Here is a 16,444-nt window from a genome sequence, read left to right as displayed (position 1 = left end):
TAAGGCGCTTGGACGTGGTCGGGGTCCTGGCTGTTCTTTAGGAGTATAACGGTTGCACCGTCGAATTAAACTGGGTTCTTGTAGGTGCACATTCCTTTGGGCTTTCGCTGTGATATGTTGGTTCCTTGGCCCGGCCCCACTGCCCCATCCACAGCTGCTTCTATCCATTTGAGGTGCTGGCCAAGTACTCTGCAAGTGGCAACGAGAGTCTTGAAGTCAGTGAGTGTTAAGAGATTAAAGCCCTGAGAGGAGCGAGGCCTGAGAGATTTCCAGGCTCATCCAGGACCAGTCCCATCCCTACTCAACATGGTGCTTAACGGTGTGCTTGAAAGTTAAGATCTGTGTCGTGTCGGGGCCTGATAGGAAGTGAGTTCAGCTGAGCTGGGGGGCTGGCTGTGCTAGTCAGGGCTAGAGCAGCTCATCTGAGGGGCAGTCCCTGGGCAGCGACCAGTTCCTTCTGCTGAGGAGCTGTCTGCAGAATTCGCTGCCTCTGGACGTCCTTGAAGGCAGAACAATTGGGCAGATTCGAAGGGGCCTTGCCCACATGGCAGGTGGCCGGAGTCAGCAGAGATCTGCCGAGTTACACGGGGCTGGGGAGGGATTCTGAACCTTGTACCGCAGCCTGGGGCCAATCTAAGCAGCAGCTACCAGGACGTGGCCTTGCATGGTGCAGGCAAATTAGCTCTGATTCTACGTCCTTACACCTCCCTGTGCAGCCGATCGGGGACGAGACACTGGTCTGGATGCGCCTGAGTCCCCAGACTGGATCTGGCCCCTGGTCAGGGGGTCTTATTTGAACCCCCAGGTGGTGCTGCTCCTGCTGATATTAAGGCTCCAGTTCAGCGAAACGTTTGGGCTTGTGGCTTGACTGCAGGGAAGTCAGGCCGCCTGCCCAAGGAGCGCCAAAGTGCGGGGCTGAATCGCTCGGGAGGGCTCCGGTGTGCAGGGCGTGGAGCCGGTGCTGGCCCATGAGTCCAGGGCTGCAGGACTTATTAGGGGATGATGATGATCAACGTACCATAACTCCCAGGCCAAGGCCTGTCACAGGTCCCCCTCTGCCAAGCCCAGGTCCCTGTCAGCTGAGCGCTACCGTGGCTGCCCAGGAGAGCATCAGATGCCACCCAGCTGGTTAGCAGAGCGCCCAGCAGCTGGCAGCATTTCTAGGGGTGGCGCACAGCCGCACAGGCTCCGGTCATGCTCTAGCAGCTGGTGCTTAGTCCTGCAGGGCCGGTGCCCGGCACGCTGGCCTTGCCCTTGGCACAGTGGCGGGCACAGGTGTCGTGGTATCGGAACCCACCTTGGGAGCCGTGAGCTAGCAAGTAATTCATCCTAACCCCGTGTGGCGGGTTGGACTAAACCTCCCGCCTCTTCCCCTCCGTCTCGCGATTCCATCTCGCTGTCGGTTCTGCGCCAGTTGCTCTGGCTCCGGCCGCCCGGCTTCCCCTTCGCGCTGAGGTTGCTGGTGTTCCCCAGGAGCTCGGCGAGGCTGCGCTGGGGGAGTGAAGTTTGCAGTGCTTGGGCCCGGCCAGGCAGCTGCCACCGTTGCTAGTCAGGCACTGGGATGAGCTGCCCCGGGGGCTGTGGAAGGAGCAGGCTGGACAGATGCTCGGCAGGGTTGGAGCTAGACGGTGCTGGGCCCTGCCAGGAGTGGAGGGGAGGGGACTAGACAACCTCTCGTGGCCCCTTGCAGGCCCTGAGGTTATGATGAGCAGCCCTGTGGGCGGGGGGCCCAGGCCCCGAGCTGGGCAGGAACGAGTTGGGGGCTGGCTGATGGTGTCCTCAGGTGCTCCTCCCCCAGACTGCTCCATCACGCAGCCCCTGCTTGGGGACCCCCGGCGGGGCGGGGGCGTTGCTGCTGCCTGGGATTGGTGCTGGTGCAGGGTGCAGGGTAGGACGAGCTCATTGCATGTGCTTAGAGGCTGCTCCTGCTCCCTGCTGCTCGCTTCTAGCGCAGCCCGAGCGCTGGGTGCCGACGGAGGGCCACGCTGGGCGGGCGGCGAAGGCAGCTGGTCAATAGTGCGGTCCCTGCTCAGCCAGCCCTGCGACCTGCTGCTGGGATCGCTGCCACGGCACAGGCCCCTGCTGGGTACCAGCCCCGCCCCCAACGCCCCCTTGCCCGGCAGGAACCCTGCAGCCATCCGCGGGGGTGGGGGACACGGCCATGGCTCTCAGGGGGTGGCCACAGCCCTGTAGGAGCCCCTGGGGGCAGGACCGTCCCCTGGCTGTTGGGAGGGCACAACAAGCGTGCCATGATGTGCACCAGCCTCCCTGCCCGCGTGGCTCTGCCCACTTGCTGATACCACCCCCCGGAACAGCTCCTGCAGCTTCAGGCTGTGTTGGGGGGTGACCCCTTCTGCTGACCCCAGCCTGCCCAGGGGCCCACCAGCCTGTCTGTAAGACACAGGGGGCAGCTGCTGCGGGGCCCAGGGGGGCCAGGCCGTGTGGTCTCTATGGCTGGGCAGCTCTGCACTCACCTCCCCCAGGACACAGGCACGTGATGCAGCCTCTAACTCCCCCGGTGTGCCCTGGTGGTGGTGCAGAAACCCCCCAGGGGCGTGGGGGGAGCAGTGCATGCAGGGGCAGGGCCCGCCCATGGTGAGCTCCCCCTGCAGAGCCCTGCCAGGAAGGGTTTGCCTGTGAGCCTACTGGCAATGGCCTCTGTGCACAGGCTGGAAACAGGCTGGGGTTGCACCTGCCCCTAAATCTTCCAGGTTCAAGGCAGGAGCCAGACGCCAACCCAGAGGGGCAGGAGAGCCGTCCCTGTACCCGCAGCAGAACAACCCGGCCTGGCTCCTGCTGCCTGGGGCTCCCCCACCTTGGCTGAAGGAGCTGGGACGGGCAGGAGAGCGCCTCTCCCCCACCTCCTCCAGCCTGAGCTGCCCTAGCCAGCCCCACAAAGCCCCAACCGTTCCTCTCGTTAACAGTAAGAAAAATTAGGTGCCGGTGCCTCGAAACCCTAGAACCCGCTCAGCGCCGGCCTGAGCCAGGCACGAGCCGCTGAAGGGGTGGGCAGCTGGGAGCATTTGGGGCCGGATCCTGCACGGCTGCAAAGCAGGGTGATGCCCCCAAGTAACGTGAGGGGGCCGTGGCTGGGTGGTGCTTAGTGCAGGGGGTCCTGGCCCATGGGGGCGGTACCGTAATACACTCAGTCGCTACTGTCCTGCACTCTGCACAGCTGGGTTTGGCCCAGGCTGGGCTCTCAGGGGGTATCTGTGGTGTGCACAGCCCCATGGGTGCCAGGAGCAGGGCTGGCCCCGGCGTGTCAGGCTGCAGTCCTGAGCAGATTAGCCAGCAGCCCCCATCTCTGTCCTGCGCGGCAGCCTGCTGGTCCCACCTGCTCCGTGACGTTCTCGGCAGGCTCGTGCGGCGGAGGAGTTGTTTTTCCCGGTGGCTCAGCCATCAGGCTGTCACGCACGTGCTAAATTTGGCAGCTGCTAGAGAACAACGGTGGTGGTGGTAATTAAAACGCTACTGGGAGAGCAGCTCAGGGAAGAGCCCCAGCTGCCGTTCCGGGCCGTCGTGCACAGCCCCTGCAGGCGGCGAGGCGTTCAGCCTGGCCTGCCTGGGCCTTTCTGCCCTGGGCATGGGTCGGGAGGCTGCTGCGACCTGCCAAGCCAACTCGCGGGGTGCTCCTTTGCCTGCCACGGGCAGGGCGGCAGGCCCCCGAATGTTGCTGCAACGGCCATGCTGCACACTCGACTCCTGCCACAGCTCTTCCACACCTGGGGCGCGGGGGCGCAAAGCTGTTGTCCACCAGCTGAGGGCCTGGCCCGAAACAGCCGGCCAGCCCAGGGCTAGAGTCCCCACGGGGGGTGGGGGCAGCCGGGGGGGGCCCTGTTTGCCCTGGCGCCGGGAAGCGACGCGTGGTGGGGGTTGGCTGTTGTCCCTGGAGCAGCCTGGGTGAGCGCTCCCAGCCGGGGCCTGCCAGGGCACTCAGCCCATAGCCGAAGCGGGTCTGTGCCCACAAAAACTTGCTCCAAACTGTTAGTCTATAAGGGGCTACAGGACTTGTGGATGTTTTCCCATAGACGCGGTGCCCTGCAATGAAACGAGTGTGCTGGGGCTCAGCGCTGTCCCTTGCAGGACATCCGACCTGCTCTGGGCTCCGGGTGTTTGGCCTGAGGACGGACTGACCCATCCCTGCTAGAAGGGGGCTGCAGCCCCAGCCCCTTCGTTTCCTCCCGGGCCCCAAGTCACCAAAACAGGGCAGTGCAAGTGGGGGCTGCTGCTGCCCACAGGGCTGGAACCCAGGACCTAGCTGCTCAGATCCCAGCAGGCCACATGCTCCACTCCTCCCCGTCCATCCAGGGCCGGGGCCAGCTCACGCGGGCCAGGTTCCCACAGCCAGGGGACAGCTGCTGCAGACGCGACCCCAGCGGCCCTGGGTGGAGGTGGGGAAGGGGAAGGGGAAGGGAGCAGAACCCGGCCCAGGAGCGGCAGGCGGAGGTTAGTTTCTGGAGGGGGTCGGGTCCGAGAACAGGGCTCAGCAGTAAGTACTGACGGGGGGCTGGACGTGTTCTGCACCAGACGCCAGCCGAGCCGCCCGGCCGCAGTGCCCGCCAAGAGGGGCAGAGCCAGCCCGGCGATGGGCTTCCCCCAGCAGCGCCAGGCGGCAGTGACGGCGGCAGCAGCTCAGGTCTGGGCGAGCTGGATCCCGTAGATGCCGTCGTGCGGGGGGGCGAGGCTGCCGGCTTTGCAGGCGCTCTCGGCATCCTGAACGTTGTACTCCCCTTTTTTGCAGGCGGTGGACTTGAGGTAGTAGACGAGTCCGGCTGTGCTGCCCAGCAGCACCATGGCCGCCACCGCAGTCACAGTCCCGACCACCAGGCTGTTATCTGGCAGGGAGGAGACACATGGGTCAGGCTCCAGGAGCAGAGACACCCCCTGCCCCCAACAGCTTCCCAGCCAGAGCCGGCTGGGGGGAGGGAAACAGCCCTGGCGAGGGGCCGCTGGGGGGCGGGGGGGCGGCGCAGGGAAGAGGCTGCAGGCAGCGCAAAGCCCCGGGGCCTCAGAGCCCCAAGTGAGGGAACCCCAGGGGGCGTTGGTGGGAGATGGGGGTCTGGTCACCCCCTTCCCCAGCCGTACCTGTCACCTGGACTCGGACCTGGGCCAGGTGCTGCCCGTGTGTGTTGGAGGCCACGCACTTGTACACGCCACTGTTGTGCTGGCCAGCACCAGACACGGTCACGGTGCTGTTATCAGCTGAGTAGTGGACGTTGGGGGCAGAGGGTAGGGCCCAGCGGTAGGCGGGTGCCGGGGAGCCTTCGGCACGGCAGCTAACACTGAAGTTGGTGCGGTGTGCCACGGCAGCCGAAGGGCTGACAGCCAGGAACGTGATGACAGGCCTGTCTGGAGATCAAAGGCACTACCATAATTCACCTCATCAATAATGTGCAGCACCTAGCGCAACAGAGCTCTGGGTGCTACCATAAATCACCTAATAAATAACATGCATTGCCTAGGACAACAGGGCCTGCTGTGCTACCGTAATTCATGTGATAAATAATGTACAGTGCCTAGCACAGCAAAGCCCTGGCATGCCCATAGGTCACCTAATAAATAATACACAGCTCCCAGCACACAGAGGTCCTGCTCCGTGGCTGGTGCCCACAGGTTCTACAGTAACAGTGTCGTAAGAGCATCAGGAAAGGTGGCTTCAAGCCAGTTGTGTTGCCTGTCTTCTGGGGTCACCCGGGGCTCTGTCCTAGCCCACAGGGTGACTCAGAGCAGCCCGGAGCCTCTCTACATTCTGTGGCCACCCCCGGGGAGCAGCAAGCTGTGCGGCCGTCTGTTCCGGCCATGCACCAGGTTCACAGCTTCCAAGGCCCCTGGGATCACCTCGTCTGGCCTGCAGAGGCCTGCCCCGGTTCCAGCCACCTGGGGCAGGGGCAGGGCCTTCGTGCCAGCTCAGTTCGGGTCTGGGCGGGAGCCCAGGGGCTGTTCCCCCCACCCTCCCCCGTCTGCTGCCAGCACAGTCTGCGCGTCGCATGCCGGGCGAGCCGGGCTCGGGCAGCTGCAGCGCTCCCCTGGCAGCGTGGCGCATGCTGGGACTCACATTCCACCCGCACGGTGACGGCCCTCCGTGCCGAGCCGTGGCTGTTGCTGGCCGTGCACCAGTAGGTGCCGGAGTCGTTCCGGCTCACGTTGCGCTCGCCAGCGAATGCCTGTGCAGCTCCCTCCTTGGTGCAGGGGACGTGGGGCACAGGGATCCCGTCTGCCTCACAGGCCAGCGTGCGCAGCGTCCCCTCCAGCCACGTCTGGTTACTGGGGCAGCCGGCTTCGCTCAGGTCGGGCTTGTCTGCACGGCAGAGAGCAGGGGCCCACTGCTTACCAGGCCCCAGCACCCCTGCGGCTCCCCCAGGCCACGTGACCCCAGCTGAGCGCTCGGCCTGAGTGGCCTGTCTCCCAGCCCGGCAGCAGCAGCGGCTCCCTGGCCACAGCCGCACTGCAGCGCATGGAGCTGAGGCAGGGCCTGGCCCTCAGGCAGAGAGGGCCCAGCCTCGCGGCCGCTCCGGGCCACGCGTGAGCACCCACAGCACAAGGCACGTGGCCAAACGCCTGCAGCTCCGGGGAGGCAGGAGCCGCTGCGGCGGGGGGGTCCGGGCAGAGCAGGAACTCACCGTTTGCCCAGGCTGCACTACCGTGCACACGACGGGACTGGGAACGTCACACTCGTCGGACTGGCAGGGGACCCGAGAGGCTGCTGAGTTCAGCCCCTGCCCTCCTGACAGGCCCAAGCACCTCCCCGGCCAGCCCCGGCAGGTGTGTGTTTGACCTGCACTTTGCTATCCCCAGGGATGGAGCCCCCCCAGCCTGCCCAGGCAGTTTACTTCAGTGCGTAACCGCCCTGACAGCCGGGTGGCTTTTCCTAATGTCCAATCTAACCCGCCCTTGCTGCAGTTTGAGCCTGTTCCTCCTTCTCCTGTCCTCGGAGGCGAAGGGGACCAGTTTTTCTCCCGCCTCCTCGTAACCCTCTTGGAGGCCCTTGCAAACCGCTGTCACGTCCCCTCTCAGCCTTCTCGTTTCCAAGCTAAACAAGCCCAGGTCTTCCAGCCGCCCCTCAGAGCTCATGTTCTCTAGAGCTTTAACCGTTCTTGTTGCTCTTCTCTGGCCCTTCCCCAGTTTCTCCGCACCCTTCCTGCGCGGCGACCCGGGCAAAAGGCTGCAAAGAGCAGCTCCCAGCAAGGCCCCGGGAGCGGTCCAGGTAAGAGGAAGACAGAGACTGGCCTGCTGGGGGTGTGCCAGCAGCATGGAGCCTGCTCCAGCCCTGGGTGGAGGTTGGGGGCAGCCCAGGGGCTGGAGCCTGCTGCAGGGACCAGCCTGGCCTGGCAGGGCAGCTCCACCCATCCGTCTGGGAACTCACACTCCAGGGAGATGGTGACGGTCTTCGTGGCTGAGCCGTGGGGATTGGTGGCGTTGCACTGGTAGATGCCTGTGGGGTCTGTGAGGCCCAGCCCCTGGCCCAGGTGGTACAAGCCCCCGTCCTTCACGCACACGACCTCCGGAGCCGGGACGCCGCTGGCGCGACAGGTGAACGTCTGCGGCATCCCCTTGACCCAGGTCCAGGTGCTGGGGCAGCTGCTCTCGTCCAGGGCCGGCTTGTCTGCAATAGACAGGAGGGGGCTGGCTGCCGACGGCTGCGCCCTCCCTGCGCTGTGCGAGCCACCTGGCCAGGCACCCCCTGGCTAGCCAAGGCGGGGGCTCAGGGGTGGCACAGCAGGGGGTGCCAGTGTGCTCTCATGCCGCCTGCTCTGCGCCCCCCGGCTGTGGGGCCCCCCGTCTGTCATGCGCACCACACAGACCAGGGTTTGCTCCATCCCCTCTACCCATGGCCAAGTGCTGGCACAGCTGGCATCACCCAGCTACAGAACCAGGACCCCAAGGGCCAGCACCTGAGCAGGGCTGAGCCCCCTACCACATACCTCAGCCCCGGAGCAGGGGACCCACCCACAACGTCTCCTCTGGTGAGGCTATCGCTGGGGGGCAGCTGGGCCCAGGGCTTTGGGGAGCAGGCACTAGGCAGCAAGCGGGAGGGCTGAGATCCGGCAAACTCACCTCATGGAGGGCCCAGGGAGAAGCTGGCAGGGGCCGGGGGTGGGGGGCGTTCTACAGCCACTGTCAGTCAAACTCCACTTCTCCCTCCAAACACCCCACTCAGTTCCCCCTCACCTGGGGCTGGAGCGGAGCTGGGCCCTCGCTGGGGACAGGCCCTTGTCCCAGCCCCCCGCCCCTGAGCCGTGCAGTTCCCCAAGCAAGGAGCTATGTTGGCAAACCCCCTCTGGGCTGCCCCCACCCCGGCACTGCCTGGCACCGTGTTCCTTCCACCCCCTGCAGACTCTGGCGCCCGGCTCGTGGGTCCCTGCCCCCCCCACTCACATTCCACACGGACGGTCACGTTCCTGCTGCCTGTCCCATGTGCATTGGTGGCACGGCAGAGATAGACCCCTGCATGGCCCCTCGTGACGCGCTGTGGGGTGCCGGCCTCATACCCCCGGCCATCCTTGCTGCAGGAGACCCTCGCTGGGGGGTTTCCATCTGCCTCACAGACCAGCTGCTGCAGGGTTCCTTCCAGCCACGTCTGCTGGGTCGGGCAGCCGGACTCGGCCAGCGTGGGCTTGTCTGCAGGATAGAGCGCACGGCTGGCGTGGAGAGGGTTAAATCACCTGTCCCAGCCTTCGCCCCCCTCAAGGTGGGGCAGCAAGGCCTGGAGGGGCGCAGCCAAGTGTCCCAGCCCCCCGCCCCCCGGTGCACAGCACAGCTGGTGCTGGCCACTTCTGGTGCCTCAGGCACCAGACACGTCCAGTCCAGGCCTCCTGCGCTGCTCGTCCCGGGCAGGGGCTGGGGGCACCAGCCTGGAGCGGCTGCGGTCGGAGGAGGGCGGAATGAGGCCGGGACGGAGGTGGCGAAGGGGGAGAGGAGCGAGGGCCATAGAAGTGGGTGTGGCAAATGGGACTGGGTGGGGGGGGGCGTTATTCCTGTTCCCCACAGCATGTGAACTGGGGGCCATTACCAGCGGCAGCTTTACAACCGGGCCAGGCCGGGTCCTGCACAAAGCGCGGTCGGCTGTGGAACTCCCCACCCGCGGACGGCGCAAAGCCCAGACCACACCAGGGCTCAGACGAGAGCTACAGCTAGAGAACTGTGGCGGTTCGGTCCCTCAATGGCTGTTGGTCCAGCTGGGCAGGGAGGGCGTCCCGGCCTTGGTTTGTCGGGAGCTGGGAACGGGCCACGGGGAGGGGTCCCACCGTAGTTCTCTGCTCTGTTCACCCCCTCTGGGGCACCCAGAGCTGGCCACTGTCGGCAGATGGGCCCCTGGGCTGGAGGGACCGTTGGTCTTATGCCCCTGCACCATTTGCACCCCGAGCGCCCCAGCCACGGGAGGGTAGAGAGGTGGGAGCTCCCCCTGCAGCCCCAGCCCAGCCCCAGAGCACACACCGGCCATAGGGAAAGTGACGCACTCTACGCAGGGCCAATGTTAGCGCACGCCTGCCCGTCCTGGCCTCGGCCCCTGGCGCCCAGCCTGCTCCAGGGACCTCGAAAGTCAGCCAAGGTATCAAGCCATTTTATCTCTGCATCCCACCCGAGTGACGTGCACCCCGTTGATCTGGGGTAGGTGAAACCCCCCATTGCTAGTGAGGGGCCTTTGAGCGGCTGCCCCAGCGCCCAGCACACAGGGACCCACCCCCACTCACAGAGGACAGAGAGCCGGGCCGACGTGGTTTTCACGAGGGAATGGCTGCCGAGGCTGAGGTTCCCCTCGCATGTGAACTGCCTCCCGTTGTCCGCCTTGCGGGCCGGCAGCGCGAGCTGCAGGAGGGGCTGCTGCCCGGCAGCCAGCGCTCGCTCGGCGTCTCTGAGCTGCAGCGTGATGCCGGGCGGCTGAGTGGCAGGGGATCGGCATGTGAGGCTCACGTTAGTATCCACGAGGGCCTGGGGCTGGTCGATCTCCAGGACAGGTGGAGGGAAACCTGCAGGAGACCAAGGCAGAGGGGCCGTGACACAATCCTGGTGACCTGTTCAACGTAGCTGACTACGAGACTCACACGAAACACAAGTCCCACCAGTCTGGGGGAACTGGCGTGAGCAGGGGCTGGAACCCGGACTCCTGGGTTCCTTCCCCAGCTCCAGCCAAGGGAGAAGGGTCCAGTGGGCTGGAGGGGATGCTGGGAATCTGGGCCACTGGACTCACTCTGGACGCCAGGGGCAGGGCTGGGCCTTCGCCGCTCACCAGCAGGTGGCGGGGAGCTGCGTCTGCGCTGGGAGTGATGCTGCTGCCTTTGTGACCACAGGCTGGTGGTGTGGGTTGGAGCCAGGGTTCCCGCTCGTCCTTCCCATCCGTGGGAAGAATAAACAGTCGTGTGCACCGAGGCGTGTGCGGCTGCGCACCACCACTGGAACCAGGCTGCCGGCTGCGGGCGCTCTGCTAACCAGCCAGGCGGCTCCTGACTCTGCCCCCCCCCCACAGTGTTCAGCTCACAGGAATGCTGGTTGGAGCCTTAGCTGGAGCCCAAGGCTTGGCTTTGCCCTCACTTTGCGCGTCCAGGCACCAGGCAGGTCCCAGCCAGCGTTCCCTGTGAGCTGAGCGCTTGGGCGGCCGCCCAGGGGAGAGTCAGGAGCTGCCCAGCTCCTTGGCGCAGCGCCTGCAGCTGACAGCCCACGTGCCATTGGTGGTGCACAGCCGCACACGCCCCGGTAAACACGACAAAATTTATTCCGCCTGCAAATGGAAAACATTAGAGGGAAGCTGGTCCCAGCAAGAGGTGGCACCCGCTGGCTCTAGTGCCATGGGGCCTGCTTCGGGGGCCAGGCAGCCTGGGACCACCAGCATGGTCCTTGGGAGCTGGGGACAGCCAGGCCATCCTAAGGCCCAGCGAGCCTGCCCAGGAGAAGTCGCAGGCAGGGGGCCAGGGAGAACGACTGCCCCCTCCACAGGGCAGAGCCCAGACCAGAGCAGCTCAGCTGTGCCTCCGCCTTGGCACTGGACGAGGGCACTCGTGGGGGAAGGGCACAGGAGGGCTGCCCAGGATGCTTTCACCCCTGCCAGCAGACGAGCCCTTTGCAGGCTGGTGCCAGCACTGCCCACGTCCCTGGGCGATTAATCCCCCGACACTCACTGTAAACGTGAACGCTCTGGGCTGTGGCTCGAGACACAGGCCCCACGGACACGCGGCAGCTCAGCTGGTGCTCTCCCAGGGACAGGGACCGAACCTCGGCCTGGGCGGTGGCCGTGTCCCCCGACGCGCTGAGGGTGGAGTTCAGCTGCTTGACCCCAAAGGACAGGCTGATCCGGGCCTCTGCAGCACAGGGGACAACCCCGGCCACACTACAGTGGATGGTCATGGTGGTGCCCACCTCGATGTATGGTGAGGCCTGGAGCTGGGGAGCCGCCAGGAGACCTGTGGCAGGAGAGAAACCACAGGGGGCACTAGGGGAGCGCTCAGTGGCCCTGTTGCCCGGGGGTGAAGCAGCAAGCTGGGACTCAGCAAAAACCTGGCTCCTCGTCCTGGCTTTGCCACTGGCCATGGGCAGCTCCTGTCTGGTACATGAACTCCCTGGGGCAGGGGCTGTGTGGTGGGACCTGGTCTCAGTCTGGGGCTGGGCTGTGCCCCCCGCGAAGGCTCGGATCACGGCCAGGCACCACTGCAATGCAGCCGGTACAGCGTGGCCAACGTCCATCGTGAGCGGTTCCTGTCCTCCTGGCGCCTCTCCCGGTTTACACACCGCCAGCCCTTCGGGGGCTTGGTGTTGTGGGCCTCCTAACACTGCTGGGGGAGGCAGGGGCCAAACTGGAGGTCCTGCCAAGGGAGACGACCTACCCTGGACACGCAGTGAGTGAACTGCAGACAAAGGACCTGAACCCAGGAGTCCTGGTGCCCAGGTCCTGCCCTGCGTAACCTACTGGACCCCAGTCCTGGCTCCCAGCCTCCTGCTCTGACCACCAGCCCCCCACTGCCCCCCCCAATGCCCAGGAGAGAACCCAGGAGTCCAGGCTCGCAGGCCCCACTGCTGTCTCACTTTCACACTTTATGGTCAAACTACCGGTTGCAATTCTGGGGACCCAATGTGGGAGACCAGCTGGGGGCCCGACAGGCCCAGAATGGTGGGGGGACTGGCCCTGAGACCCTCACTGCCACTGGGACAAGAGTCCAGGAGCGTCTCATTCCAGCAGTGTCCTGAGGACAGAACCAACCTCTCCTCCAGTGCCGGCTGTCTCGAGCGCTGCCAGCCCCTCACACGACTCACTGGCCACCCCAGAGATCCCAGCACACCCCAATCCCCTGCCCTGCACCCCTCAGCCCTTCCCTGAGCCCCCTGCACTGCACCCATGCTTCCGTTTCTTACGGATCCAGTCCGAGCGCACTGCCCCCGGCCCCCTGCACTGCACCCCTGGGGGTCTGCAACCTGGCAGTGCCGAGCGAGCATCGACGTCACTGCGTAATAATGCCCTGCCCTGCCCCTGGCTGGGGCTGCCTTTCCTCTCTCTGGCCGGAGCAGATTGCAAATACCCAGGTGATCTTGGGGATGGGGGAAGTGTTGAGTCAAGCAGCGAGCGCATCTCCCCCGGAGCCTGGAGTGCAGAGACAAAGGCAGGAGCCAGCTGGGGGATTCGTCACAGCGTTATTCATAAACTCCGGCTAAGGGGATTGTCGTTCCTGCAGGCCCAGTAGCACAGCGAGGGGCTCCCCGAGCTGTTGGAGCGCAAATGGGGGCTCAGAGGGGAGGCCGGTCCCCTGCCTCCGGGTTTCCCGGTGGTACGGGCCCAATTCCTGACCAGAGTGTCCGCCGCGCTGGCACCGGCTCTGCATCAGTGGACAGGCCGTTGGGGCCGTGGGAGAGTGAACCAGTTCTCACCGTGAACCCGGAGCTCGGCCGCAGCAGAGCTGTTCCGGATGAGGGGCCCGTGCGGAGTCAGGTCCAGGGCCGTGAGGCAGGTGACCTGCTGCCCGTGGTCCCATCGCTGGGGGGTTATCTCGTGGGTCACTGTGACGTTGTCGGGTCCGGCCCCAGTGCGGTTGTGGAAGGTCTCCGTGTGCAGGGTCTGGTTCCCCTGGCGCAGGCTCACGGTGAGGTGTCTGACGGGCGCCACACCCCAAACCCGGCACGTCAGGGTGTGGGTCTGGCCCAGCACCAATGCAGGGAGCGGCTCCAGCACCACCTGCTCCGGCGCCCCTGGAGGGACAGACGCAGGCAGGCTGAGGGCAGGGACCCAGCCCAGGGACAGACCCTCCCCAGGGACCAGGGCTCTGCTCCCCGCCCCTGGAGGGACAGACGCAGGCAGGGAGCTGCAAGTGGGATTGGTTGGGGCATGGCCCCTGCCTGTCACAAGGACAACTCCCTGCAGCTGCCCGCACGCCCCAGCCCAATCATCCCCCCGTGCCAGCTGATGGACACGGCTCCTTGTGGGGCACTGTGTGGATTCCCACCTGAACTGGCCCCACAGCCCAAACCATCTCATGGGGCCACCTCTGCAGAGGCCAAGGCCAGCAGAAGCCTCGGGGACCAAGCCCCCGTGGGGCTGGGGTTCCCACCTGTGCAGGGCAAGCCCCAGGGCAGGAGCCAAGCTACTAGGAGACAAACGGAGTCTGGAGAAGCCAGAGCAGCTCCTGTCCCCAGAGCTCCACAGCAATCCCTGTCATCCAAAGGCTCAGCTCCTGGCTCCCCGGGGAGGGATCTGGGGTGGCCCAGCAGGCCCAGGGGACGCTCACGGTACGTGGTGATCCGTGCAGAGGCTCGTGATATGTTTCCGTAGCAGAAGAAATAGCACTGAGGGACGGACACCCACTGCCGGATGTTGACCAGCTCCTTGGCCTCCCATCCGGGCCCCCTTTCCTCCCGGGCTGTGGGGAGCGACGTCTCCAGGCTGCCCTGAACCGCTGGGTCCTGGCAGGTGGTGCTGCAGTTCAACCAGACAGACCCCCCTGGAGCCACCATGGAGGCTTCTGGCCTAATGCTCACGGGAAAGGGTTCCTCCCAGGCCCCTGAAACAGCAAACACGTGTGCCGGCCTGCTGAGCCAGGGTGTGGCCGGGGTCAGGGCAGCGCCTCCTGGCCTTCCACATCCACACCCGGGGCTGCAGCTTTCAAATGCCCTGTGCTCGAGGCTCCCGTGTTCCCGGTTCTCTGCCAGGGAAACTGAGGCACAGAGGGGGGTGGGGCTGGGCTTAGCTTCTACCGTAGCTCCCAAAGCAAAGATGGGAATAGGATGCAGGAGTCCTTACTCCCCTCCCCCGCCCCCGGCAGAGAACCCAGGAGTCCACTGCCCGGCCCCTCCCCCACTCTAGCCTCTGGTCCGCTCCCAGTCCTGGCTCCAGCCTCCCCTCACCTCCCCGCGCCGGGCAGAGAACCCAGGAGTCCTGGCTCCCTCCCCCGCCGCTTAGTCACCGACCGGCCGCGCCTCGCCGCGCCCCGCACCGGCTCCCTCTGGCCCGGCCGCGACCGGGGAGGGGCGCACGTGGGTGCGGAGCGGCGGGCCCCGATCCGCGGGGCACGTACCTGGGAGCGCCAGCAGCAGCGGCAGCAGGGGCAGGGGCAGGGGCAGGCAGCGGAGCCGCATGGCGGAGCGGAGCGCTGGGACCCGGCAGCCGGCGCGGAGGAGGAGGGAGCGCGCAGCGCAGGAGCAGCCGGGCGCCCGCCCACCGGCTAAGAACCGGCCCCGCCGCCGAGAGCCCGGGACGGGCGGCGGCGGAGCCCGAGGATGCTGCGCTGCCCAGGCCGGGTCCCTGCCTGGCCCAGCCGGCCCGGAGCCGCCCCGCTGCTCGGCCCTGGGCGTCCAGGGACCGGCCCTGGTACGGCGGGTGAAAGAGAGCGCGGGGCGAGCGCTGCCCAGACCCCGGCCCGGATCAGGGCCCCCTGGTGCCAGGCGCTGCCCAGACCCCGGCCCGGATCAGGGCCCCCTGGTGCCAGGCGCTGCCCAGATCCCGGCCCGGATCAGGGCCCCCTGGTGCCAGGCGCTGCCCAGATCCCGGCCCGGATCAGGGCCGCCTGGTGCCAGGCGGTGCCCAGACCCCGGTCTGGATCAGGGCCCCCTGGTGCCAGGCGCTGCCCAGACCCCGGCCCGGATCAGGGCCGCCTGGTGCCAGGCGGTGCCCAGATGCCAGCCTGGATCAGGGCCCCCTGGTGCCAGGCGCTGCCCAGACCCTGGCTCGAATCAGGGCCCCCTGGTGCCAGGCGCTGCCCAGATCCCGGCCCGGATCAGGGCCGCCTGGTGCCAGGCGGTGCCCAGATGCCAGCCTGGATCAGGGCCCCCTGGTGCCAGGCGCTGCCCAGACCCCGGCTGAGATCAGGGTCCCCTGGTGCCAGGCGCTGCTCAGACCCTGGTCCGGATCAGGGCCCCCTGGTGCCAGGTGCTGCCCAGACCCCGGTCCAGATCAGGGCCCCCTGGTGCCAGGCGCTGCCCAGACCCCGGCTGAGATCAGGGCCCCCTGGTGCCAGGCGCTGCCCAGACCCCGGCTGAGATCAGGGTCCCCTCGTGCCAGGCGCTGCCCAGACCCCGGCCTGAATCGGGGCCCCCTGGTGCCAGGCGCTGCCCAGATCCCAGCCTGGATCAGGGCCCCCTGGTGCCAGGCGCTGCCCAGACCCTGGCCCGAATCAGGGCTCCCTGGTGCCAGGCGCTGCCCAGACCCCGGCCCGGATCAGGGTCCCCTGGTGCCAGGCGCTGCCCAGACCCCGGCCCGGATCAGGGCCCCCTCGTGCCAGGCGCTGCCCAGACCCCGGCCCGGATCAGAGCCCCCTGGTGCCAGGCGCTGCCCAGACCCTGGCCCGGATCAGGGCCCCCTCGTGCCAGACGCTGCCCAGCTCCCGGCCTGGATCAGGGCCCCCTCGTGCCAGATGCTGCCCAGATCCCGGCCCGGATCAGGACCCCCTGGTGCCAGGCGCTGCCCACACCCCGGCTGAGATCAGGGTCCCCTCATGCCAGGCGCTGCCCAGACCCCGGCCCGGATCAGAGCCCCCTGGTGCCAGGCGCTGCCCAGACCCTGGCCCGGATCAGGGCCCCCTCGTGCCAGACGCTGCCCAGCTCCCAGCCTGGATCAGGGCCCCCTCGTGCCAGATGCTGCCCAGATCCCGGCCCAGATCAGGACCCCCTGGTGCCAGGCGCTGCCCAGACCCCGGCTGAGATCAGGGTCCCCTCATGCCAGGCGCTGCCCAGACCCCGGCCCGGATCAGGGTCCCCTCGTGCCAGGCGCTGCCCAGACCCCAGCCTGGATCAGGACCCCCTCGTGCCAGATGCTGCCCAGATCCCGGCCCAGATCAGGACCCCCTGGTGCCAGGCGCTGCCCAGACCCCGGCTGAGATCAGGGTCCCCTCATGCCAGGCGCTGCCCAGACCCCGGCCCGGATCAGGGTCCCCTCGTGCCAGGCGCTGCCCAGACCCCAGCCCGGATCAGGGCCCCCTGGTGCCAGGCGCTGCCCAGACCCCGGCCCGGATCAGGGCCCCCTCGTGCCAGA

At 66.9% G+C, this 16,444-nt stretch overlaps 1 protein-coding gene across 1 annotated transcript; it reads right to left on the bottom strand.

Annotated features, from left to right (window-relative positions):
• Window positions 1-4,632: 4,632 nt before the first annotated feature.
• LOC142003423 (intercellular adhesion molecule 5-like) lies at window positions 4,633-14,553 on the bottom strand. The gene is made up of 10 exons (XM_074980382.1): window positions 14,493-14,553; window positions 13,707-13,979; window positions 12,853-13,170; window positions 11,115-11,396; window positions 9,693-9,968; window positions 8,377-8,619; window positions 7,364-7,603; window positions 6,056-6,298; window positions 5,086-5,349; window positions 4,633-4,835 (listed from the first exon to the last, which is right to left on the bottom strand). Exons 1-10 carry the CDS (start codon window positions 14,551-14,553, stop codon window positions 4,633-4,635), a joined length of 2,403 nt encoding a protein of 800 aa, XP_074836483.1.
• Window positions 14,554-16,444: the final 1,891 nt, after the last annotated feature.

The sequence above is a fragment of the Carettochelys insculpta genome, chromosome 29 (genome assembly GCF_033958435.1).
Source record: "Carettochelys insculpta isolate YL-2023 chromosome 29, ASM3395843v1, whole genome shotgun sequence".
Taxonomy (NCBI): domain Eukaryota; kingdom Metazoa; phylum Chordata; order Testudines; family Carettochelyidae; genus Carettochelys; species Carettochelys insculpta.
The sequence above is the reverse complement of the archived record's forward strand: the minus strand, read 5'-3'. Positions and strand labels throughout refer to the sequence as shown.

Coding starts and splice junctions, on each gene's coding strand:
- LOC142003423 (XM_074980382.1), bottom strand. CDS start 14,553: ATGCGGCTCCGCTGCCTGCCCCTGCCCCTGCCCCTGCTGCCGCTGCTG. Junction 13,980..14,492: donor GCTGCTGCTGGCGCTCCCAG/GTACGTGCCCCG, acceptor TTGCTGTTTCAG/GGGCCTGGGAGGAACCCTTT. Junction 13,171..13,706: donor TGCACGGATCACCACGTACC/GTGAGCGTCCCC, acceptor CTGTCCCTCCAG/GGGCGCCGGAGCAGGTGGTG.